General features: G+C 34.6%; 1 protein-coding gene across 4 annotated transcripts; it reads left to right on the forward strand.

Annotated features, from left to right (window-relative positions):
- The first annotated feature begins 107 nt into the window (after window positions 1-107).
- Window positions 108-23481, forward strand: yki (Transcriptional coactivator yki). Of its 4 annotated transcripts, none has more exons than XM_029301784.2 (9): window positions 108-222; window positions 997-1205; window positions 1355-3308; window positions 17868-18082; window positions 18257-18441; window positions 18537-18720; window positions 18939-18998; window positions 19063-19148; window positions 19514-23481. In XM_029301784.2, the coding sequence occupies exons 3-9, from the start codon at window positions 2638-2640 to the stop codon at window positions 19607-19609; spliced, it is 1497 nt and encodes a 498-aa protein (XP_029157617.2). In that variant the 5' UTR covers window positions 108-222; window positions 997-1205; window positions 1355-2637; the 3' UTR covers window positions 19610-23481. The 4 variants fall into 4 exon arrangements, with proteins under 4 accessions (XP_029157617.2, XP_029157623.2, XP_029157611.2 ...); XM_029301778.2 differs by lacking the exon at window positions 108-222 and adding an exon at window positions 272-475; XM_029301790.2 differs by lacking the exons at window positions 108-222; window positions 18939-18998 and adding an exon at window positions 271-475.
- The last annotated feature ends 2438 nt before the right edge of the window (window positions 23482-25919 follow it).

Genomic DNA, 25919 nt, shown 5'->3' on the forward strand with positions numbered 1-25919 from the left:
TATAATATGTATTTTATTTAAAAAATTGGTTAGAGCATAGATATACATATATGTGCAGATAAGCTTTAAATTTAGTTTTTTTATGAATGACAGGAAACAAGTCGTTATAAATGCTTCGATTGGTGGACAAATTACAAGTCTACACTTCGTTAGCCAATCAGGATGCAGAACTTTTCGCTTCGATTAGTCGATGTTTTCAGCTCGAGATGGACTGCACGTTAGGTAAAGATAAAATAATCTATGTTCTTTTTCTATGTCTATGTTCTGTATGTTATCTATGTTAATTTATTATTGTTATCATCGTTTATTATGTGTGTTTATAACAGTCAAGGTATTATATGGATTATCGAAATTAATTTCCTGTAGCTCGAAAAGAGAGAGAGAATTCTAACATCTGTTAAATTTTTCACATTTTAATACATAATTTGCGATTGAGAGTCCTTCAATCGCTTTGATACCTGACAGTAAAATCATGGTAGGTACTTTCCGACATAAAAACATGTAAAGTTACATGTGAATTATTTGGAATATTTTACGCATGCGAACTCGTCAATATTTATCATAAAATGTCAGATTTGTATATCGTATCGTTTTATTATATATGTCAATCTCGGGTCAAATTATCAACGGATCCGCTTTTGCATATGCGGAATCGTTTTATTCATATATTCAAGTTTTTTCTTGCTGACATGAATAAGGCTCCGACAAAAGTAAAATTTATATCGAGAAAAATTTGTAACCTTAAGTTACATAGATACTACATCTATTTAGATATAGTATGATATATACAAGTATATTTTAAATAATAAATATTTATGTCTAAATAGTAAAAAAAAATTTGGATATAAATTAATAAAATATATAATTATATATATATATATATATATATATATATATATATATATATATAATATAATAACAGTATATTTTTTGTATCATGATAATCTGTCGTCAAACATTTTTGTGCATAATATTAAATTTATTGGAAATTTGCAGCATCCTGGCGTAGGAAGAGAGCCTGGGATATGCAACCTAAAAAAATAACCTAAAACAACGCTCCTGAAAGGAAAACCGCTTCTCGAAGCGTCGACGCGCATTGAGTACGCGCCTAGGCATTTTTCCCTGCGCCTTTCCTTCATCGCTCTCTTGCCCCCCGCCTGCGTCGATACCACCAACGACGCCTACTTGGGTACCGGAGTAGATAGGTAGGTTGAAGCAACAGGCCGACACACGCGCTTGGCTCGGCGCTTCGGGGCGAGATCCGACACCGCGCATCATCAAGAGCTTTTTCCCGATTGGTGATTCGCGGCCGAGAGCGTGGTTGCCAGTGCTTCACATCATTAACGCGTTGCAGGTTGCCAGATCTTCGTCGCCGTGCCAGTCCCAGCACAGTCAACGTAACGCGACGGTGTACTCGGAGTCGGAGCAAACCAGTCTTCATCGGTCATCGCTCAAAGGAGACCGGACCGGAGTTGTCGCACGATCGAGAAGAGGACGGACGACTCCTTTCGTCGGCTCGCCAGCACGACGTCTTGGTCTCCGCACCATCTTCGAGGAACGCGACTTCCTCGCCCCGAAGTGCTTCAATGTCCGAGCATCCGGTCGTGATGCCGCGAGTCCCAGCGTATCACCGTTTCGCCGACTTATCGTACCGTCGTCGTCGTCTTCCTCTTCGTCGCTGATGCCGTCATCGTCATCGTCATCGTCATTGTTAACATCGTAGTGACGTATCTCGAGAAAACTGAAGCGAATGTGAGTGTAATTTCTGTCTTTCTATCGAATGTGCGCACCAACGAAGTTGTACGGGGAGAGGCTGCCCGGATACGTCTTCGTCTCGGCGACGATATCACCGATACGTGTGTTATCGTTCAAGTGCTAGCGTCCTAGAGCGTCGCTGGTGAATGCAAGACGGAATCTTTGGAGCTTCGAGATAGAAAGAGAGAAAGAGAGAGAGAGAGAGAGAGAGAGAGAGAGAGAGAAAGAACACTCTTCCCCACCTCTCCATCTCTCTTTCTCTTTTTTCTCAGGTCGTGTTTCCTGTGCTCTCGCGCTCGTCACGAGTCTACGCAGGTAGGGCGAGCCGATACGAGTCGGTAGAGGTGGGAGAGACGACGAGAAGAGCGATTCCCGCAGTCTCAATCGGTGTAGGCCACCCGTAACATACGGAGATCGGGAAGCGCGATTGAAGAGAGCGGCGAGAGCAGAGGAGGAGAAGGCGGCGAGGGATTATTCCCATCGGTATCGCGGGGAACGCTGCTGGTACCCAGCAGCGGTGACGGCGACGACGACGGCGTTTTCCCGATTGTTTCATTCCGCCGTGGCGAAACGCGGAGGACAGGTGGAAGCGAAGAAGAGGAGGAAGAAGCCAACGGCGTCGTCCCGTGGGAACGAGACGGTCGCGAAGGAGAGAAAGGGAAGGTGAGAGAAAACGAGAACGAAGGAGAGGTCTGGCTGCGTCGTACGTGATACACGCGAGATATAGGTAGCCGTGCCGTGAAAGAAGGCAAGTGGAGAACGGATAGACGCAGAAAGAGTTACGAGGACGAGGAAGGAGAGACAAGGACGCCAGGGGTCCACTGATACATAAGCCAGAGGAAGAGGGAACGCGCGAGCGAGCGAACGAACGTGTGATCCAAAATGGCGCTCAACCAAGACGTGGACCAGTTGAAGAGTAATCTCGTCGTCAGGGTGGACCAGAACTCCGAGTCCGATCTTCAGGCTCTATTCGACACCGTCCTCAAGCCCGACTCCAAGCGACCGCTACAGGTGCCGTTGCGCATGCGCAATCTACCGGATTCCTTCTTCAATCCACCGTCCACCGGCAGCAAGAGTCCCTCGATCTCGCACTCGCGCGAGAACTCCGCGGATTCCGCGTTCGGGACCGCGGTGGCCGCGACGCCGAGCAGCGGCGGCGCGCCCAACGTAAGTGCCAACGGAAGCGGAAGCGGTGGCGGTGGTACCGGCACAGGTGCCGGCGGCGGAGGCGCGGGCGGCGGCGGTGGCGCCGGTGGCGGCGGAGCCGCGAATAGCGCAGGTGCGGTCGCGGCCGCGGCCGCCGTAGCCGCGGCCGCCGCTGCGGCCGGCCTCACCGTTGCGCATCCCCGCGCTCACAGCAGCCCGGCCTCCCTGCAACAGACGTACGCCTCGGGGCCACAGGCGCCCCAACACGCGCCGCAGCCGCACGCGCGTCACCATCATCATCAGAAGCAGCGCAGCTACGACGTCATCAGCACGGTCGACGACCTGGGCCCGTTGCCGCACGGATGGGAGCAGGCACGCACCTCCGAGGGCCAGATCTACTTCCTCAAGTGAGTGACTCTCTCGAGCTTGTTTCTTTGCCGATGAGGGAGAGGAACGAGATGAGATGCGGGATTTGGTACCGATCCCTCTTTTTTTCTTTCCTCCCCCGATCGAACATTTTATCATTTTATGCATTTACCAGTGCCTTTGGATGTACACTTTTATCTTGTTCGTACGGTTCGTATGTTATAGTTGTTTCGTTGCCAGATTTCTGTTCTCACTAATAGGAATTCAGTTATTGTGACATTAGAAGCGAGAAATCATGTTTACTCTTTTCTTGCGTTATATATCGAAATAAATTAATTGTACCGTATCTTATCACTATACCGTATTTGATAATATAGATTGATGAGATATATCGAGTTTCTCTTTTCGAAATATGTATATAATTAAGGGAGCAGTAGGAACTCGATTAATTGGAAAGCTGTTTTATTATAAAGTCTATACTTGCTATAAATATAAAATATATACAAATTGAGTTATATATGTTACTGATATATATGTTACCATTTCCCTAACATAAAATAATGAAGAAATAAGTTTTTTCAATATGTTATCGATTTATTGTATATAATCGAATAGTAGCAAATAGTATAAAAAAACTAATTTATTTCTATGTATTTCGTAAAAGAAAAATTCACACGATTTCTCATTTTTAATATCATAATATCGTAATTTCGACTGCAGAAATCCTAAGAATTCTAAAAGCTAGATAATTCATACATACCATATTTATTATAAATTTAGAATTGTGTGCAATATTTTTTTACTGATTCTTATAAATATATTGAGACTATAATTTTATTATTTATATACGTAAAGATTTTGAAATCGTAAACTTATATTTAAAAAAGAATTATGATTTGAAACCTATACGTAGAAAAGATTTTCTCTTAGAATTTACCCTGAAAATCATGATAATCATGTGGAAGAATTTTAGTTTTTCTGATTAATATTTACACCACAATAAAAAATATTAATATCCACAATAATGTTCGATTAATTTTACCACGTGCATATTGATATTTTTTATTATAAATAATATTAATCAGAGAAACATAAAATTCCTCCAATACTATTTTGTCCCACTATTACCGCATGATTTTCAGGATAAATTCTAAGAGAAAATTCTCACCGTGTAGGGAAACAACAGACTCCAAGAGTCTTTCTAATCATCTAATCGAACCTCTTATCAGATTAATCTATTTGAACGAAATAATCTTAAAATGTAAATATACGAAGTACATAGAAAATATGCGGTGCGTACGTGAGATCAAGACAGTGGAGGACAGTAAAACAGTTTTGTTTTTCTAAAATTGAGCACATTTCACGCTATACGCGTCGCTATGGTTCATTAGAGAACGGTAGTTTTGCGACTCATCGCCGTCGGTAATTTTCACCGCATAGAAGTCCCGCATACCTCAAGGCCGACACCGTCTTTATCGCGGCAACTCGCTCATCTTCTCTCTGTTCCTCCTTGCTCGTTGGCTCCCCTCCGTTGGTCCCCATCACTTCTCATCACGGTCGGCGAGGGAAGAAAGATGCGTTCTCTCGGTTCATCTCCGTTAAGCTACTCTTCGTGATGCTGCTAGCATCTCTTGCCCTCGGAACTGAATTCGCGCGTCACGATGCTCGACAGTAAACACAGTCGATGCAAATGTACTAATTAACATATTCGACGGAAAGAGACGTCATTGTTAATAGAAAAGTTCTAGGATTTTTTTACAAAAAATTTGCTACATTTATTTATATATCTTTTTCATCGAACGGGCGAAAGTTTCTTTAGAATTGGATCTGTGTATAAAAAAGGTAATTTTTGGGAATACGTGTAAAGAACTAAGAATGGCACATTTTACTTTAATGAAAATATCGATGAAAATCATTATCACATCTGAAAGCTTCTTTCTTTTCTATTCTTTCAAATGGAAAATGGTACATGGAAAAATTAAAACTCATATTAAGAACTCAACTGAAACTGATGAACTCTCTCTGGCAAAGATATCGCTTAGATTTCGAAAATGCGAGAATCAGTATTTTCCTAGAGAAAGAAAAATCTAAGCTCATAGAATTTTAAGGTAATACTTTAAAGCAACCTTTATGTGCCCTATCTCTCGTAACGCCGATTATCGTTAGAAATAAATTTCGAGACGCTGTTACACGGGACCTGATGAGAAAATCCTTAGACTTGTTCCTGAAACATGTTCCCTTCTTTCCGATGCTTCTGAGGGATATGCGTGGGGTCTCCCACCATGCATCTTAACTTCTCTACCTGCTTCACCTGCGTCACTGCCGGGATTATCACGTGTCACCTGTCGTGAGAGACTCCTTTGTCGCTCGTTTCGATCCTTGAACGAACCTGCCGATGTGGCTCACGATTAGACTAATTTTTCTAAATATTTTCTTCAAAGTTTTATTTTATCTGCTGACATCGCGACATCAAATTGAACACCTTATAGCATTTTTTGTAGCATACATCTCTGCTTTTTTTATTATTCAAGTACAGAGTTTGGCTATTAAAATATATTGTTAAGTTCTTGACATTTTCACAACTGCATTTGAAAGATATTTCTTTTAATATATACAATTCTATTTAAAAAATGTACATTTGAAAAATCATATTAAATAGAGAAATAAAAATTACACAGTTTTTGTTATAATGGTATATATGATATATTTTTCAGCTTTTTCGGTACTCGCGATATAATAAGATTAATTATATTTAACTTTTTCGATTTCTCTTCAAGTTTAAAAAGAATTAATCGGAAAAAATATCGATGCTTTGTCGTCGTAAATTTTTCTTTTTCAGGGAGAAATATCTATTTTAATTTATCATTAGAATATCGGTTATTAACATTAAAATTTTGAATTATTCTACATTCTTAGTGAAATCAAAGTAATTTATGATGACATTTGGGAATGCGTTTTTATTAATCACGATATTTTAGTTAAAATTTGCATTTTCGATTTGTTACCGTCTTTTTGAACTAAATCCTAATAGTTTTGTACCTTTCTTGTCTAACTTCTTCTTCTGTATCTTTCTTTCTTTTTCTGTATCTTGAATTTTTGTACAAGGGTATTCTTGAGAAGAAAAATGCTTTTCTCCATCTAATCTTTTTACCCAACATTTACCTGAGCAGTTTCCATTTAAATGTACAACCTTTGTGTTGCTACCTGCTCTGAAATCATAACAACGGTCACGTAGAGGTTTCATTTCTGAAGAATACTTTTCACGTTTCTACGTGTTTGAGAGAACACAAAGCGGCGTATACATCTTTGATCTTCTTGCAAAATTATATCTATATATATAATTTTAATCTTTTAATTCTCTTATCGTTTGCTTTATTCATCGAAGATCATTTGTCATAAACTTTTGTATAAATTCTAGGTGTAGTGTGTAGCTTCTCTTAAAATTATTGAAGTTATAACATAAACATAGTCAGATTTATATATATATATATATAAAATCAAGTATTTCGAAAATCCGTGTTTTTAATGAACCGCGCCAAGTGGCTATTCGTACAGAGAGACTAGATAGACGAGATGTCTATCTCGGATATCGCCCTGAATATCTTAAAATCCATTAACAATAGACAAGATATCCTTGAGACACGAGGTAATTTAGATAATAGCTTAATTACGCTTTAATAACGCGCTTCGTTTCTACATATCGAGATTTACTTTCCTGTAGCGTTATTGGAAGGTCGACAGGAAATAGTGATTCGAACAGATAAAATAAAGCACTTCTACGAAAGCAGTCGTCTAAATGCATTCGTTATACGATGTGCTACGATTATTTTTCTTAACACATTTTGGGAACCATCTCTTTAACGATTTTGCAGAAGAGATTAGTTTTCTTCGCGAAAGTATCAGCAAATTATTCTTAATAAATAATACGCACACTTAAAGGATCATTAGAAACAAATCATTTGCATGAAGAGAATGGAAAGGCTCTTCGATGTGCATCGCATCGGAATTCTCTACCGCATGTTACGCCATCAAATTTTCTTGCGCTACACAAATTTATGCGCGAATCGAAAGCGCCGTTTCACGTTTATTCGTTTTACCCGAACGTAAAAATGTACGGAGGGAGGTACTTGCCTCCCACTCCGGGATTGATAATAATTAATGATTGATCTTGCTATATCGATATTTTCGCTGCTACATGTATCTACTCTTATCAGAACCGAGTTAAGGATCTTTTTGTCACGAACCGCGCAAATGAATCCTTCAATCTCGACGATACGACGCGAATAATTTCTCGTCATCGTCGATTTTTAAAGATTGACGCATCCATTCTTTCAAACGTGCATATCATATCGATTTATTAATCGTAATAAATTTTCGACATATCTCTGCGACGATAGCAAGCGGTTTTTTTTTTACGTACTGCGCAGTTTTTTTCGCAGGAAAGGAGATTGAAATTAATCTTCGATTTTTGCGAAAACGCAGAAGATCGCGTATACTTTTTTTTCCATTAAAGTTCAGTTTTCAAACATATGCGCTCCATTTTCTACAGAACGTCGGCGAATTTTGCGGAAGCAGAGCACAGAGCTCATTTTTTTTCGGTAGGCGTAATACGAGGCGCAGCGAGCGTGAGCTTGTTGGTAAAGTGCACTGCAAAGTGCAGCCAAGCGAGTTGCACGCTCGCTAAATTACGCGGTAATGATCACCGCGGGAAAAGACCGTCTTTTCTTTCCTCGTAACAGTGTTACGCTGGCGATATTTGATATTAATGACAATATATATGCTATTCCGATGCCATGTACTCCAAAAAAACCTTCGCTGCAACATTTCGCTACATTTGCAAAAATTAAGAGAGAGAAAGAGAGAAAGAGTAAATATTTTTAATATTATATTAATACCATATACTGTTGCTTATTATGCAACTATTGTTTATTACTACTATTGATAAATAGATCATAATCACAATCGTGATATCATCTGATCGCGAAAAAAATGTCTCTCTTATTGCACGTACTTGTCTCTTTGTGTATATCAACATTATCAATTCAGCTGGCACTTACATTTAACTTTTATCGAGTTCTGTCGTCTCACAATTTTTTTCTACTACGTATAGTCTTGTCTTTTTATTTTGTACTTTTTTGCATAATTTTCGTTTTACTATTTCTTATTATATTTATTTGATACCTCGGCTATTATTGATTATGAAATGGTGTTTTTCGCTTTTATAGCACTGCTATATTTTACTCCGAATTTGAAAGTCAATCATTTCTCATCAACGCCAAGTGTGGCAATAGATTGTTCTGTGAAAAGAAAAAAAATAATGACTCCATTCTAGATTATATAAATTTATTTAAATTTATATAAATTTAAACTCAAAACTGCATGCTCATGTACATTCATATTGTTGCGATAAATCTATTTTTCTTAATACCATATTCTAAAAAAATTAATTATATATTTTTAATATTTGTTTAAATATAAATTTTTAATATGTCAACTTTTTTAGGAAATACAATCTATTGCTTTTAGGCTATTTCCGCAAAGCTCATTTTTTTCTCATAAAAAAGATACACTGCAACACTATAATAACATATTATAATACATGAATATTTTTTCACGAGGTTATTGTATAATTTTTATATATTTGTCGCAAGATATTACTTCGTCATATTAATGAAAATTTTGGTCTTATATTTACTTTTGAAGGAAAGATTCAATATGGATTTCTTTCCGTTTTGAAAAGTCTTCCGAGAATATTTACTCATTCGCTCATTCACTCACTTATTCAATCATTCTTCCTTCTTCCTCTCTTCGAATACGTGTTTGCCCAATTACTGTCGACCGAGGCTTTTGGATCCTCTCCAGCGTGGGGATTATTAGAATCTAATTTGCGTAATTGAAACGTGGTTTCAGCCGCGAATAAGTCGATCGTTCGCTAGCTTGAGTATGATTTTGGACCACACTCCCGCATTTCGTGTATTAATATCGCGTATTAATAATACATTGCCTATTAATATCGCGCCCACTCTGTATCCTTATTAGAGAAAATACCACGCACTCTGCGTATTTTTAATCCTCTGCCCAATTCGTAAAGTTATGAGAAAAAAAATGTGTGCATGTTTTTGATCACGCGTGTTATCGATTATTATCGGGTGTTTTAACGCGAAAAAACTGGCCGACTCGCTCTGTCTAGCAAAAACACGAGGCTTTATTTCAGTATCATTTTCAGCGTTCAAAACACGCAAAGAAAACATGATTCTTTTCTATCACGCGCTCAGTCCGGACAAATAATTTCGGTTTCGACTAGCTTCTAAATATTCCAATACACTTGTTCTTGCATTTCCAGATGCTGTCAGGACAAACATTTGTATGAACTTTCTATGTTTTATTAATTAAATTTCCAATATAGAAAATAATATTTTGTTTGTAGGAATAATAACTTCATTCGTAATCAAAGCCAGAAAAATACAGCACTTTGTAAAATTGATTGAGTCATCCGTTAAGATTAAAAAAATCGATATATCTTACAATTAATTTAGAATCATTTGTAATTATTTTCTTTTTGTTTTCAATTGCGTTGCTTAAAAGTTACAATATATAATATTTACAAAAAAAATGCACTTTTGTCAATTTCAAAGATATATCACAAATTTGCTTGCACTATATTTCTCAGAATTGTTTGTAATAATTGTGTTTCTCTGCTGATTTTTAATACCAAGTTCATTTAAATACAATAATTAAAACACCCGATAATACATCGCGTGAACCGTATAATGGATACTATTTTATCGTATTCATACTATATTTTATTGTTGCACATGTTTGGAAAAAAAGACATTTTTAAATTCTGCAATATAAAATATATAGAGGAAAGATTAAAAAAAAGAAAATACATATAAATTAAACAATATTCGATATCCAATAAATTACATTTTTTAAAACATCTATATACATACACTTTCAACGAAAAAGAAATAATAATACAGCTTGTATTGAATCTTTATATGAATGATACTTTTTCTGAATGAAATAAAATCGCTTAAATATTCATATTAACTATAATCTAACTAATCTTAATTATCTAATCAACTTTTTATATCACAATTAATGTTAGAATCAGAAAAGTAGCACAGATAATAATACGAAGAAACATGATTGCTAAGAAACGAATCTTAGATACATTTTCTATATTGATATATGAATAAAAAATAGATCTTATATAGAATCATCAGTTTTAACTTCTAAATTTGTGATTAAAAAATACACATACAAGAGAATAGACTAAATCGTACAATTATATTTTTCAAATTAATTTACGTCTTTTTCAAATATAATTTTTTTAAAGATGGAAGAATTTGAATGTATAGAACTAAGAAATGATGATTCAATACAATAAAACTTTTTTAATTCGAGCAGAATAAAATTTGGCTTTAGGGATGTAACTTTAGAACTTGCAACCTTCTAATTCTATAGCATATAAAATTAACATTAAAATTTTTATAACATAAAAATAAAAAAAAGAGTCTATTTTATAGTGATATATTGAAAAATCATAAATAAAGAGAGATCCGAACGTTTCCTTCTCGATCGTTTTGTTGAACACAGGTGAGACAATGGCTTTCGAGCACTTGAGTGCGTTCTTATCGCGCTGCTCGTCTTTCGCCAGGCAAGAGACGCAAGCATTCCTTCAAGGTTTCCGACGTTTGCGTCGATTCACGTAGCACTTATGGTCGAGTCACGTCTTATCGAAGTAGAATACACGATACTTCTTGTCTCAGTTGTCGATTGCTCAGAAGAGCTCGGAAAATAACGAACGAATATATATGTAGAAAAAAATTTATTCAATTTCGGTATTAAAATTCAACCAATCGAGCGTAAAGAATCAATTGATTGACATTTAAATGGAATGGCTAATCAAACGATAGATTTTTTTTTTTAAAGCGACACCGCATTTAATCTCGATCGATCTTTAACATAAATGTGCGTAAATCAGTTTCGAGGGCGGTTATAGATTGCCGGATATTTCCAAATCAAAGTCGCGCAGGTGAAAGTTGTACGCTACATCGGTATCCTGTTGCATTTCAAGGTCGGATAGATTAGCGTAAACACACATATTTCGTTACTTTTCCTGCATATCCGCGAGCTTTTGCTCAGAGTAGATTCGCGATCCCGGTATTCGAGTGTCGCATAGAAATTCACGGTGTGATATTAATGTTTATGGCGATTGAAACAGGAGAAGAGAGGTAAATGAAGTTTTCGCCAAACTCGTCTACGGATTTTTACGGGTTTCGGATGGGCACAACGTGTCCTCTTAACGAGAAAATATCCGAATAATACGACAGTTTTGCAATGAAATTTACCGTTGGTGGCATCGTAACGCGCCATCGTTGGCAAAGATGCGACGCTGTTACCTCGTCGTCGCGCTGCACCGAGGCTAAAGACCCCGACACACCTGTACACGAGAGAGCTTAGACGACAAATGCGAATGCCAGACACGAGGATAGATCGCCGGGCGAAAGTTCAAGGCAATGCGACGCGCGACTCGTATTGTAAAATTTGCTCGGTGCAAGGGAACAAGAATATTCTACTCGACTGTGTTCCCGTTTTCGTGTTTTTGTTTTATTTCGAATATACATACGAGAGAATTTTCCCTTAGAATTTACCCTGAAAATATCATGGTAATCATGGGACAATATATATAGGGAGAATTTTATAAGTTTCTCTGATTAATATTTACCACAATAATAGAAAATATTAATGTGTACATAATAAATTGTGTGCACGGAAAGAATTTTCTCTTAGAATTTGCCCTGAAAATCAGGGTAATTGTGAGACAATGTGGTATTGAAAGAATTTTATAAGAGTTTCTCTGATTAATATTTACATTGAAAAATATTAATATGTACATAGTAAAATTAATCGAACATATTTTATTGTGATAGTTATAAATATTTTTTATTTGTGGTAAAAAAGATATTAATCGGATATTAAAAAGATATTAACTTATAAAATTCGTTGAAATTCTAAGTAAATTCTAAGAGAAAATTCTCTCTGTGTATTAATTTGAAAAATATTTGTATCGCGGAAAAAGGAACTGAATTTACCGAAAAAATTAATTGCATATACATAATTCATTATTTTATTAACAAAATTTTGGAAAAAGGGGAAAGTTGATGATTAATATATATATATATATGGATGTCGCGGACGTATCATAAAATCAAAGCTGTAATTCTCTCTTTCTCGTTCCGTGTGTAACTCAATTTGTTATCATCCTCTCACGAGGATTCCATTAACTAAAAGCGTTAGATTCCAGCACGTGTTACTCATTTTCGCGAAGGTAAGGCCGCGACATCAGCAATTTCACATACAGATAAACGAGAAGTAGTTATCCAGAGTGTAGGAATCTCCGCTTGATGATGCCGAGAGATGCTTTTAACTTTAAACTTCGTGTACCGTTAGTGCTTCCCGAGAGGTTGCATAAATACCACGTGTGACATCTTAATCGCGTCGCGTAAGTTATTTTGCGTTAATCCCCTAATCTTGGCGACGTATCCTACGAAATGTATTTCACCGTCTCGTAATTTGGGCTTAAAATATGTATTTAAGTGCATAAGATTTGTGCTCGTGTATATATTGTTATATTTCTATATATCTGTCTTCTCTTTTTCTTTCTCTCACTCTCTAATTTACTTTCATAATTGCCGAAAGATCAACTCGAAATTGATCCAACAGTTTGCAGGTAAAGAGAAACGCTGGATGGATAAGTTTGTCCATTCTCTGTGTTTCAGAGTGATTAAAATTACGTTGGAAAATTGTGTTTTTTCGAAACTGACATTTCACGAGAAATAATACATGATTTTGCTTAATATGCGAACATCATAAAATTTGCGAGTCATTAGACGGCAAATATACATACATCATCATATGTGTGAGATATGCAAATTGAGCATTTGCGAAATCATTACAAAATCACGAGACTTTGTCACTTAGGAGTTTTGGAGTGGCCAAAGGTCAGTCTCGATGTTTTTCTAACGTGTGTGTTAATTTCCTCTTTTGTATCGAACGCCACTTTAAATTGTCAAGTGTAAAACATTGTTCGTTCATATTAAACAAAGCGAAACAAATTTCTTACAATTTTGTTTACGTCAATTGTGCATTTATCTCTTGAAAATAGCATAAATTAAATATCGAAACTTTGATAATTTTATATGCGTTTATATACATATAAATTGGTCATATCGAAGCGACATATCTATTTCGACAAGCATGTCATAAGACTTATCTTGTGTCACTGTCAAAACAAACTTTCTATTAATCCGTTATCGTCAGAGATTAATTTGTCCGATGCTAATTAGCGTCGATATAATTCGCCGTCGATATATATAAACAACCTTTGCCATCGCGAGGCATAATTTATTTTCTTTTTTAACTACGTCGGCATAATTTTCTATTAGTTTGCACTTATATTTTATTTATTATTGCTCGAAGTTGCGTAAATGAGAATCCAAATGCAAAACATCCGACAATGATAAGACTAAAAGAAAAGGTCGCGGAAGTGATCTAAATAAATTTTCAATTATTGATTTTTAACTATATTGATGTTGAAAATAATTGCCATAATAGCAAAACTCAATTATTAAGCTTTACAGACTCTTGGTATAGATTTTCGATTCTTCGTACTGACGCTTTTAATCAAATCCGCGAGAATTCTAGACCTAATGACACTAAATTCGTAAGAATTATCTGTTAGGAGGCCTGTCAATCTGACAGCGATAGACGCAAATAAACCGTAATCATAGTCGTATAATTAACCCCTTAAGTCCTAGGGTGATTCAAGAAGATTTAAGAGAAAAATTATATTGATCCTAAACTTTAAAAGTTAAGAGTTAACCAATTTAGGTCTTAAAGGGATTAGAGCCTAAGACAACATGAACCCATTTAAGGCCAGAAATAGGTGCAATTTGTTGGAGCCTTTTCACAAAACTTAAATAACCCTTGACTAGAACTCAATTCTTAAATCCTAGACGAAACGGAAAGACGAAACGAGCACACGTTATTCTCGCGAGGACGAGACGCGCCCTTAAGAGCGCAAGGAGCCGGCTCGAGGGGAAGATCTCCGAGAAGGAGGCTGCGGGAAATCGGCGGACGGACCAGAGAGAGTCGATACGAGAGTGTCTATTTACGAGTTGTCCGGCGCCGTGATGTCCGGAGTAAAAATACACCGTAGAGTCTGCGCGCACACACGGGACCCTCTTATAATTCTCCGACGCGCGTTTCTCGGTTCTCTTCTCTTGCTCGCTCAACGGTCCTCCCTGCCTGCTTTCCCCCCGTTGCCACCCTCGCTCGTTTTCCTCTCTCTCTCTCTCTCTCTCTCTTCTCTCTTGATCTCGCCCGCCCGGCAGCCGCGAGAGGCGCCTTTCCTCTTCGCTGGACCGCGGCCAATCGGGAGCGGTGGAGAACGCGAGAGCTACACAGCCTCTCAGGCACGTTTAGGGTGAGAAACGCAACCGCGTCGCCATTGTCCAGGGTGTTTCTGGGCGCCACTCGCCGCAGGACGTTTGGCGAGACTAGAGAAAAAATATAATAAGATTCCGTCCTTTATCTTAGAGAATCTGTGCTTCAGATTTATTCATTTTTCCGAAACTCAATTTTGTTTTTTATTCTTTATTTAGCGTTTTAATGTCTGATGTGTAGTATTATATGGAGAAAAAATATAAAAGACCATTCTTTATCTTAGAGGACAGGTCTTTATTTGAAGTAGCTGTGCTTCAGATTTATTTATTTTTCCGAAACTCTATTTTGTTCTTTATTCTTTATTTAGCGGTTTAATGTCTAATGTGTAGTATTATATGGAGAAAAAATATAAAAGACCATTCTTTATCTTAGAGGACAGGTCTTTATTTCGAGTAGTTGTGCTTTAGATTTATTTATTTTTCCGAAACTCTACTTGATTATTTATTTAGCGTTTTAATGTCTAATATCATAGTATTAACGTGAGAATTTGTACGAAAACGGAACCTCTTATCCAGAACCTATTTAAGGAAGACAGAATTATTTTTTTTGCTCGTCGAGCTCCACTTTGATCGCAAACTGATTTGGAAACATGTTGAAATAAAACTCAAAAATTGTCAGGCTTGTCCTTTACTTTCTCTCAGAAAATATAGTTATCCAAATAATGAATAGCACACGCAATTGTAGACAAATTAGATTCGCGAAATTCATGCATTGCTGAATTATCGTTTTGCGATTAAAAAGAAACGATCTGGAAAAAGGAGTGCATATATCAGCGTTTTTTTCACAATAAATGCAAGTTTTTTCTCTAAAATTTCTATAAAAAGTATTGAGAGGATATACGTCTACAAAGATATACTCTATGAATATCATAATCGAATGAAACATGTAAAAATCTGAAGAGCTTCGATATTTTCATTAGGAAAAAAATTAATTCCAACTTTTATGCATGTATATCGGAACTTTTTTTCTCGAAACGTAACAATAAGCCAACGTTTGAATAGTCTCAGGATGATTAATAAATCGAGCCACTGTCAGATTGGCGTAGTGTTTACAAACGCCTGCCCATTGCAAGGCAGGTACGTGTTCGTCCAGCAGGTATCGTCTATAGTTTGATGTGTGGGTGCAGAAATATAATCGCGAAATGACGTCACACGCGCGTGCTGTGCAAAACAGACTTCCTTTCGTTCTTTTGCCCTCCTCCGAACTGTAATGTTTTGCGACGAAAAGGAGAAATATCGTACTTTATGTCGGTCAGCTAATCCTTAAACGCATCTAACAGAATAAGAAAATAATTTTATTTAAATTGCAACCACTTGAGCCTGCAAATTTTTATTTTTAAGAGGTTTTATCATTTATATTTGCCCGAATAAATTTTTATTTATTCTCTGCGCGTATGTGTAAAAGATAGAGAGAGAGATTACGAGTAAACTTTTATTTGAGGGATACACGCACATTCTTGAAAAGTTTTTGAACAATTATTCGTTATTCCTGAATAATATACCATTTATCACTTGTGTTGTGTAAATTTATTGAATTCTACGATAGAGCACGTATTTAAAAAAAAATTCCTTATTTCGAACTAATCTAAGGCGTATTCGACGTTCACGGGCACTATCGTTTCCACATGTTTAATAAAAGATGGCAAGATTAAAAAATCGCCTTTATTTTGGGCGTCAAAACCTACGCTCTAACCCACGTCGCCTCGCTGCTTTGCCTCGGTCTTTTGAATGGAAGTATTTTTAGCACGCGCCTACTATATGTGGATAACTGTACGCGCCGCGTCGCGTATTCAGTTTCCACAGATCGAGCACCTGAAGCCAGCATTAAAGTATTCGATATAATATATTCAAGCTAAATTTCGCACACGCAATCGCATTATTTACATTTTTGATAAAGGCAATACGCTATTATATTTTTATCTGGATCAATTTGCGCACCAATTTTTTTGTCCACGCAGACAGCGTCCCAAATTCACACATCAAACATCTTTAAGATGTTTTTTTGGAGATATCGTATCATAAGATTTCTGAAAGATGTCTTAAGGATTTTTTAATAATGTCTTGTGCACTAATTTTGAACATGGTGCTCTCTGGGTCATAACTCTTAAATGATCGAATTTTGCAAAACTATGGCCGATATTCGAACTAAATAAAAAACTAACGAATTTAAAATATATTATTTTCTTATTTATTACAAAAAACAAAGAGGAAACCTTAGGAATAAATATTTATATAAAAATGAGAAAATTATCTGGATCAATATTTCTATATCTTTGACTGACGAAGATTATAGTGTTAGTTTTTAAATTGTTTAATCTCTTCTTTAATTTTATACTAATTTTATTTAATTACTGTTTCATTATTTCTATGATTATTTTCTTATATCGTGATTTATTCAATCCAAAGTTCCACATTCGTTTATATACATATACATGTTTTATGCATTTTGCCATAACATCTTGATATAATAATACGCAACATATTACATTCGATGAATCGTGTAATATTAAAATTGCCGATGTTTTATTTTGAAATTTTTAAATCCTCGCTGCTTCTCGCAGTTTATACATAAAGATCTGAGTATTTTTGACTCTTCTATAAATCTTTTTCAAAACTCAGAATTTTTTAAGCACAATATATATATAATTTTTATTTTCAAAGAAAAGTTATCTTTCGCATATTGTAGACATGTTTATTTCATTTTACAATTAGTTTATAAACGCTAATTTGTTTCCTTTCTCTTCCCTCTTCTGGAGATAACTTGCAGTTACTTATCTCGTTGTACTCGATGTGTCTAACGAGTGGCATAATTTTATTCTATAATCATCTGACACCCAGCACGACATGACTTGTTTTTCATTATTTTGACGATTAAATAATTGTTTTTTTATATTGTGTGTGTGATTTATTCAGTCAAAAATTCTATATTTAATTATATACACATACACGCTTATTTTTTTATCTTCAAAAGAAAGTTATCTTTCGCATATTATAAATAATTTGTTTCCTCTCTCTTCCCTCTTCTGGAGATAATTTGCAGTTACTTATCTCATTGTGTTTAACGAGCGGCATAATTTTCTTTTGCAGTCACCTGACACGCAGCACGACATGGGAAGATCCACGAAAAACGGCCGCAGCCGCGAATGTGGCCGCGGTAGCCGCCGCCGCAGTCGAGAACAAATCCAACCCCAACTCGCTTGGTCCATTGCCGGACGGATGGGAACAGGCACGCACAGCCGAGGGCGAAATCTACTTCATCAATCATCAGACCCGCACTACTTCGTGGTTCGATCCGCGAATCCGTAAGTCTTCAAGAATTCCTCACCTTTGCGGGATAGAATAAAATTTGAAATCCAAACAATTGTTCAGAATCGATAATTGACCTACTTTGAACTATTGTCATTGATCTCTGAAATAATTTTAATTTTCGAAAGAATTTTTTATGTGTATTCTGATGTAAGGTATTGTTTCTTCAGCGGCACATCTTCAGAGAACTCCGGCATCCGGTGCGATGCTGCCGCAGAGCTGGCTAGCGCAGCCCGCCAATGTCATTCAGAGCAACGCGAACCTCCAGGTCTGCCAGCAAAAAATTCGTCTTCAGTCGCTACAAATGGAACGTGAACGCCTCAAGCAGCGACAGCAAGAGATCATGCGTAGTCAAGTTAGTACTTGAAGATTCCTCGGAGAGTAATATCGCGTAACAGCTCACATTGCAATCGTCTTCTTGATAAGTCACGTGTGTGTCTTGTTCAACAGGAGCTGTTGCTGCGACAGAACAACACGGACGCCGCCATGGATCCGTTCCTATCGGGGTTAAACGAGCAACACGCACGTCAGGAGAGTGCCGACAGCGGCCTAGGACTTGGCACAACATACTCCCTTCCTCACACTCCGGATGACTTCCTCGGCAATATGGACGACAACATGGACGGCACAAGCGGTAAGAGCGGTTTGTGCAAAAGTGTTTCGGAATGTGAGACTTTTCCCGCAATCGTATCCCGCTATCGCATCGCACCCATCACCGCATTTGTCAAAAAAAAAAAAAAAAAAAAAAAAAAAAAAATGTGCTAAAAACAAAATGTCCGTGTGTTTTGTTGTCAAAGAATTCTCAATTCACGATTTATGAATAATTATTTTGCGCGATTGTTCCGATTGCAGAAAGGCACTGTGCGTTGATTGATCTTACGAAACGATTATACCGAAGCCATAAATACATAAGTACGTATTTACAACGGTATAAAATTGTGTTTAGTTATACTTAAGTCTTGATGATCTTTTTCAGACGGTCGTACGCCGATGGAGACGCCGGATTTATCAACTTTGAGCGATAACATCGATTCGACTGACGACCTTTTACCGTCTCTTCATGTAAGTACCTCAAAATTCTAGAGAAATTCTACAGATATTTTTTATAGATAATAAACAAATATCATTTGAAATAAGATGTGATAGTTTAATGTATCTATTTATTATTCTCATTATTGTCATGATAAACTTTTAAATAATTTTAGAGAAGAGAGAGTTTAAATGTAACTAAAAATTTTATATACCTGCTTTTATTTCTTTATAATTGATTCATAATTATAATTATATAATTTTTATATGAATAATTTCCATATACAATTATAAATAAATTTCCATATTTGTTAGTATGTTGTATAAAAAATAAAGAATATATTTTTTAATTTAAGCGCATGTATATAGTTATATTTTTATGTATGTTATTGTCACAGTTGAGTGAGGATTTCAGCAGTGATATATTGGACGACGTACAATCACTCATAAATCCTAACACGACCAAAGGCGACAACGTGCTGACGTGGCTGTAGAATCAAGATCGCACGTGCAGCGGATTTATGTGGATTCTCACAAATGGCCCCGTAAATAGCACCGTGCAATATCGACGCCTTCAATCGATGAAATGAGATTCTCCAGGGAATCTTTACACAAAGATTATTACGATTTATTTTATATATGAAAGTAATGAATTTAAAATAATTTTTTATATAAGAAAGCTAAGCTCACATATCTGTGCAAAACAGTTTTCAAACTATACAGTGGCCTTTAATTGCGCGTAATGCTCAAATCTAGATACGTATACATACATATATATATGTGTGTTCATATATATGTACATATACAAGAGAGTGTAAGGATTCCCATTCTCTTCCGATTCTTTTTTCTCTCTCTTTTTCTCTCTTTCTCAGGTGTAGGGTGCGATAGTGTGTCTGTATGTGTGTGCGAGAGTTCTAAGCGTTTTGTATATAAGTTTATACTTTCTTGTACACTGCCTGAGAAGAAGAAAAAGATAAAGAGAAAAAGAAAGAAAAGTGGCGATTAGATTTGTGGCAATGTATAATATGAATTATAAATAGAAGTGCTCTCACAGGATGGATTTTATATATAACAAAGGATAAATCGCGATAACTGCTATCTTTAATTGCTACATATGCAAGAGAAAGAAAATGTAATTTATCGCAAAAATATGAAGAGTAACCATATGTTACAATATATCGACATCTCTAAGTGTTTCGAGTACTTTCAGAAAATTTATTTGACATTTTTATAATTGGTCGAAAACTTTTCTGTTAGCTTTTGTAAATCATTTTGCGTGTAAATTATAAGATACAATTACAAATTTTCTAATTCTTTATAACGCATGTAAAAAAACATTACTGTCATATTCGTTAAATTTAATCTTTTATTATGTATCTCTAATCTCTACGATTGATTGCATTTATAATGTTCTCCTTTCCAAATATCTAAATTTTGTGAATATACTGATGGTTTGCAATTTTTTGCAAGAAAAATTCGCAATCGTGAAAATTTGTTGCATTATGATGTTAGATTTTTGTGCTAGAACTCAATTTTATCCATTATAATAAATTAACACGTTATTAGAGTTAATTGTCGTGTTAAAAATTTGCACTCTTTTTTATTTTATGACAATTGGTTGCATTAAAAATTATCGTCAAGTAATAGGTAATTATTGTAACACACCTTTACTCTTTATATTTGTACAAGAAATTTACTCAGTTTTCCTTCCTTAGCATATGTGGTTTTTATTTATAATTCATACTATACAAAGATACGAATAATAATTTGCGAATATAAGTCATAATCATGTTTGACGAAGCTCTTCATATTACTAGCTTGAAGATCATTTATTTTGAATCAATATTATAGATAGAGCAATATAATGATTTACTGGACAAAGATTGAAAAAGTTTTTAATGACAATAGACGTTTGTCAATATTTCGAATATGACATATACAATCGTGTTGTATAATGTTTAATATACGGAGATATCGAAGACGAATCTCCATGAGTTGCCAATTTCGGGATGCATTACGGATTATGATAAAAACGTTTGCGATCCCACTCGTGGTGTAATTTTATACAAGCGATCATGTGTTTTGTAGAGTGCCTTATCTTTATAATTAATTAACATGACACGACCCGCCGGTCGTCGTTTTTCGACAATAACCGTCCATTACAATCGAAATATTACGTGAACTTAATTTTATTAATAGGCAACACATTTTTAGAACTTCGGCTAAATGAGTTTCCGCCGAAAATAAATGCAAAATGGAAGAAAGATGATAGAATATATATTTTTTTTATATGTAAAGTCTATATACTTGTTACGGATTGCAATTATATTGGTATTTTTCGAGAAATCCTCTTAGATTATAAACTTCTCTTACATTTTATACATTATTATATACATAATAAAGATTACGAAATCGAGAAAAGTATATGTATACACAGATATTTACAGATTTACATAAATATCTTTTATCTACATAAGTGAGCTTTCGCATCCTGTCCCTCTAGCTAAAGGGCACTGGGAATGACGAGAGAAAAAGGCCGCTAACACATTGATATTTTTTATATTTCTCATAAATTAAATCGGCCTAGTTATCACTGCAAATCAAAATGATTTCGGTGAAGCAGATAAATTGCATCTATACATGCAATTTATTACATGTGGCAGCTTAGAAAGTACGGAAAAACGCAAGAAATTTAGGCAACTGGTTTTGTTACTTTGTCAGGCAATAATGTTCACATTAAAAAAAAAACGACTAAATTAATAAATATTTATTTGAATACTCCCAAATAAATCATTGATTTGAAATAAATTAAATATTGTATTTGTTTTGAAAAAGATTTTCTGATATCAAATAAATATTTTTCATATCAAATCAATATTATTAGCTTCGAATAAATAATTCATTGGCCAGTATTGAAATAAATATACTTATTCGAAGTCAATACATTTTTTTCAGTGCACAAATCACTAGACATGCGTGAATAGCCGCGTGATCGAAATTCATATAATCATTGACAATAAATATATAAAACAAATGAAAAAATTATATTGGAAAATATTTGTTTCGATCGAGGATATGAAATTTCCTATATACTAATATTTATATTGCAATCTTTGTTTGTGAGAAAAATTAATATCGGTACGCGGTTTTGTAATGAAAACAGTTGCGTGAATTTCTGATTCTTTGTATGTTAAGGATAACCATCATGTAAACTTTTCGTATTATCGATTCTCTCCCGTCTTTTCTTGTAACTGGGAAAAGTCTCGGAGAAAAGAGAGGTAACTTTCATTTCGTTATTCGCACGCTTCTGCGTTGTCTTTTCGTTTCAACTTTGTCGTGCGAATGCCGAATATTTTCGACTACTCGTTTACTTTTTCTTTTCTTTTAAGATAGTAAAAGAAAGTGATCGTGTTATATATATATATATATATATATATATATATATATATATATATATATATATATATATATATAAACGTTGACTTGATCTTTGTGTCACTATTCGTATTTTTAGGCTGAAGCTCTGGAAGACAGGTTGACATCACACGTCGAATACGATGAACATGAAACTTTCTTATTTTATGTAAACTAGGTATCGATCAGAGTTATTGGCCTAGTTTACACCGATTATTTGATACACATATCAAACGTCGTACTAAAGAATCACAGCCATTCTTCTAAAGAACATGATTGATTAGTTAGTAATACGCGTATCAAAGTATATCGGCGTAAACTAGACCATTGATTCTATTTGAAATTTGTAATCGAAACATTTTTAATGCTTTTTATGCCGGATTAGCGATACGCGTTTTGAGTTTTATCCAATTTTGAGTTTTTCTTTTATTCATTTTTTCCTATTTTCTAATTTTTCTCTAATTTTACTCAACCGGTTTTATTTTCATTTTATTCGAGTTCACCGTATTCCACGATGTTTCTTTCTCCGTTCGATATATCATGATTCGAATCGGACGTGTTTCTTAACGATCGTCGATTCGATCGACCGTTTTCCAGAAGCGTCAGACCAAGTGCGTTTAATGTATTATTTTAATTGCAATATAACGATACTACTAGTGTTTATCATACTGTATCTTGCTTTTAGTCTAAACACAGTCTAGATTACATTTCGGGGAGCATTGCGACACGAAAATTTGCCTAAGTGCCTTCATCCGAATTTTTATATCGAAACTCCCCACTTAGGTTGCGTATATACGCGTCCATAATATCTGAGATTATATATAGAACAGAAAGCGATTAGTTGTTTAATATCAGTATTTAAATATGCTCATTGGAAGTAATTTGTGACAGAAATTTTTATATCAATAACAAGTGCCTTTAACGATAACAATAAATATATATTATTTACTTACTTACTGAGAAATAGTATTTATTAACCAGTGTTTGCTGTTATCTAAATAAAATTATATAGATGATTATCTAGATGAAATTTTGGCGTCATCTTATCTTTATATAGATAATAAAAATATGTATTATCTATATCTGCATCTTAGATGAAAAAGCAGTATTATTTTTATTAAATTATCTAGAATAATTTTCAGATAATTTTACTTTAGATTCTAAATTCTACTCACTATATAAAAAGTATCTATATTAAAGAATTTGCCAGTTTGTCGAAAAAGGGTACGAAATAGGGTTCCCAACATTAGAATGGGGATTAGAATATTGAGATACCTGAAAATTCCACGCGTTATACACACATTTCCTGTTTTTTGTCCCAAGAAAATACTAGAATTATATATATATATATTATATATATCTTCTAAAATTCACCTATTTTTTTGATAAATTTTTTATAATGAAAAAAAATTTTGCAAACGAGTAAGAGAAAAGATTTACGTGAAAGTTTGTGCAAGAAAAATCTTCAAAATTTATATACATCGAGAAAGATTTCTTTTTCTTAATTAGATTTATCTTTTGCTTTTCTTCTTTTTAATGCATTAAAAATTATTTATTTTTTATCTTATATTTTATTTAATAGAAAGTCCCCGCATATATGTATGTATATATAAATTTTGTAAAAATAAAATGAAGACTTTTTAACTATAAAATATGATAGAATAAAAAAAATATTAGAAGAAAATAGAGATAAATCAAGTTCTAGTTAAGAAAAAAAGAAATTTTCCTGATATCTATACGTTATATATAATATATTGTAAGTTATTTTGTAACATTTTTCACAAAATTAAATATTTTAATGAGATAGATTTTTCTACAATAAATGAAAAAAATGTGTTACAAAGTACTATATAAAGTACTATATCAAATGCCAGTGATTCCAAAATGCCAATAACGCGGTCCATGTCATTAAATTCTTCAATCAGCAGTTAGTACAAATTATATACATATATTTGCATGATATTGCATGGTAAAATATTTTATAACAGACATGTCAAATTTATTGAGTTATTATATGAAAATTGATGATAGATATGAAAACTAGCGTGAACGATTTGAATGTGATACGATAACGTTGCACTATACTGCTTTGATTCCTTGTGCAATTCTATCTATATACTGCTTCACTATCTATATATTGCTTCACTGATACAACTGAAATATTGAAATATCTTTAAAAATCAATAAAATTAGTAATATTAATGCATTCAGTATTGTGCTGATCAAATGTCAAATATTTGACATGTGTCAAAATAACTTAAAAATTTTTATAAAACTATTTATAGCAGATAAAAAAAAGACAAACAAGTTGTATAAATAATGAAGATGTTAAGCTATCAGTCTCTGTTTCGTCCAGGTATAACGTAATGCACTTGTTCCTCGCGTTTTGATACAGGGAGTTTTTTTTCGATTATAAAAAGTCAATGAGAAAAAAAGCGGCACTTGACAGCTCTTCCCCCATGAACAAGACCGTATCTAATGGGAGTAAAGCGAAAAAAACTCCCCTTCACTCGACAGGTTGATACCTATTGTATGAGTGACTGGTAATACGAGCTCGATCGTGCGCATAAAAAAATTAAATCCTCCCTTTGTGCAACAGGTTGTATCACTCGAGAAGGGGTCGGTGTTTGAAGTTACCCTTTTGTCATTTTTTAAATCCCGTCATAATGTGTAATACCACTAACATCTAAAAATTGATTCTTGTTAACGTAATTTACTATTATCTATAATACAACCAATAATATGTGATGTAAAAGAATATGGAAAAAAATTAATAGATGTTGAAAAATTGACTTTTAATTAACTTGAAATTTTTAGTAAAAATTAAATAATAAATTAAAATATAATTTTTATTTTTATTAATTATATACGTAACAATATTGAGGATAAATAAAAAATAACGCGCATCTTAAGATGCATAAAAATACATAATGTATAATTCGAAATAAGAAAAATCAAAATATCTTTCCTTGACTTTTTAAAAATATTCTAAAATTTTCTAAAGACATATGTAAAACGAGTAAAAACTTGTGTTTAGAGAAGGAGGGGGAGAGAGTACATAAATCTCTTCTGTTAAAAAAAAAATAGGAGATCCATGGACTACGCAAAAATATAAAAGAATAGTAATAAGAATATTTTTAAGTCAGCTCTTTAATTTTTAAACCACAATCTACACTTTATTCCTCTCGACCAATAGAGCCAAACGCGATGTTATTGCAACAATTAAGAAAGAAAGAAAATTTAGAAACTAAGGAATTTGAATCCTATGATTGGGATCTCAGAAATTCCCCTTGTTCCTTCTCTTAACATCCTCTGTAAAGAAATAAGCGAGAAAAATATTGGGCCGAAAGTCGGCTGAATCACGAGAAAAATATTGGTTTCCGATTATTT

Source organism: Nylanderia fulva, unplaced genomic scaffold (assembly GCF_048542155.1).
Source record: "Nylanderia fulva isolate GAGA-0341 unplaced genomic scaffold, ASM4854215v1 Scaffold38, whole genome shotgun sequence".
NCBI classification, from domain to species: domain Eukaryota; kingdom Metazoa; phylum Arthropoda; class Insecta; order Hymenoptera; family Formicidae; genus Nylanderia; species Nylanderia fulva.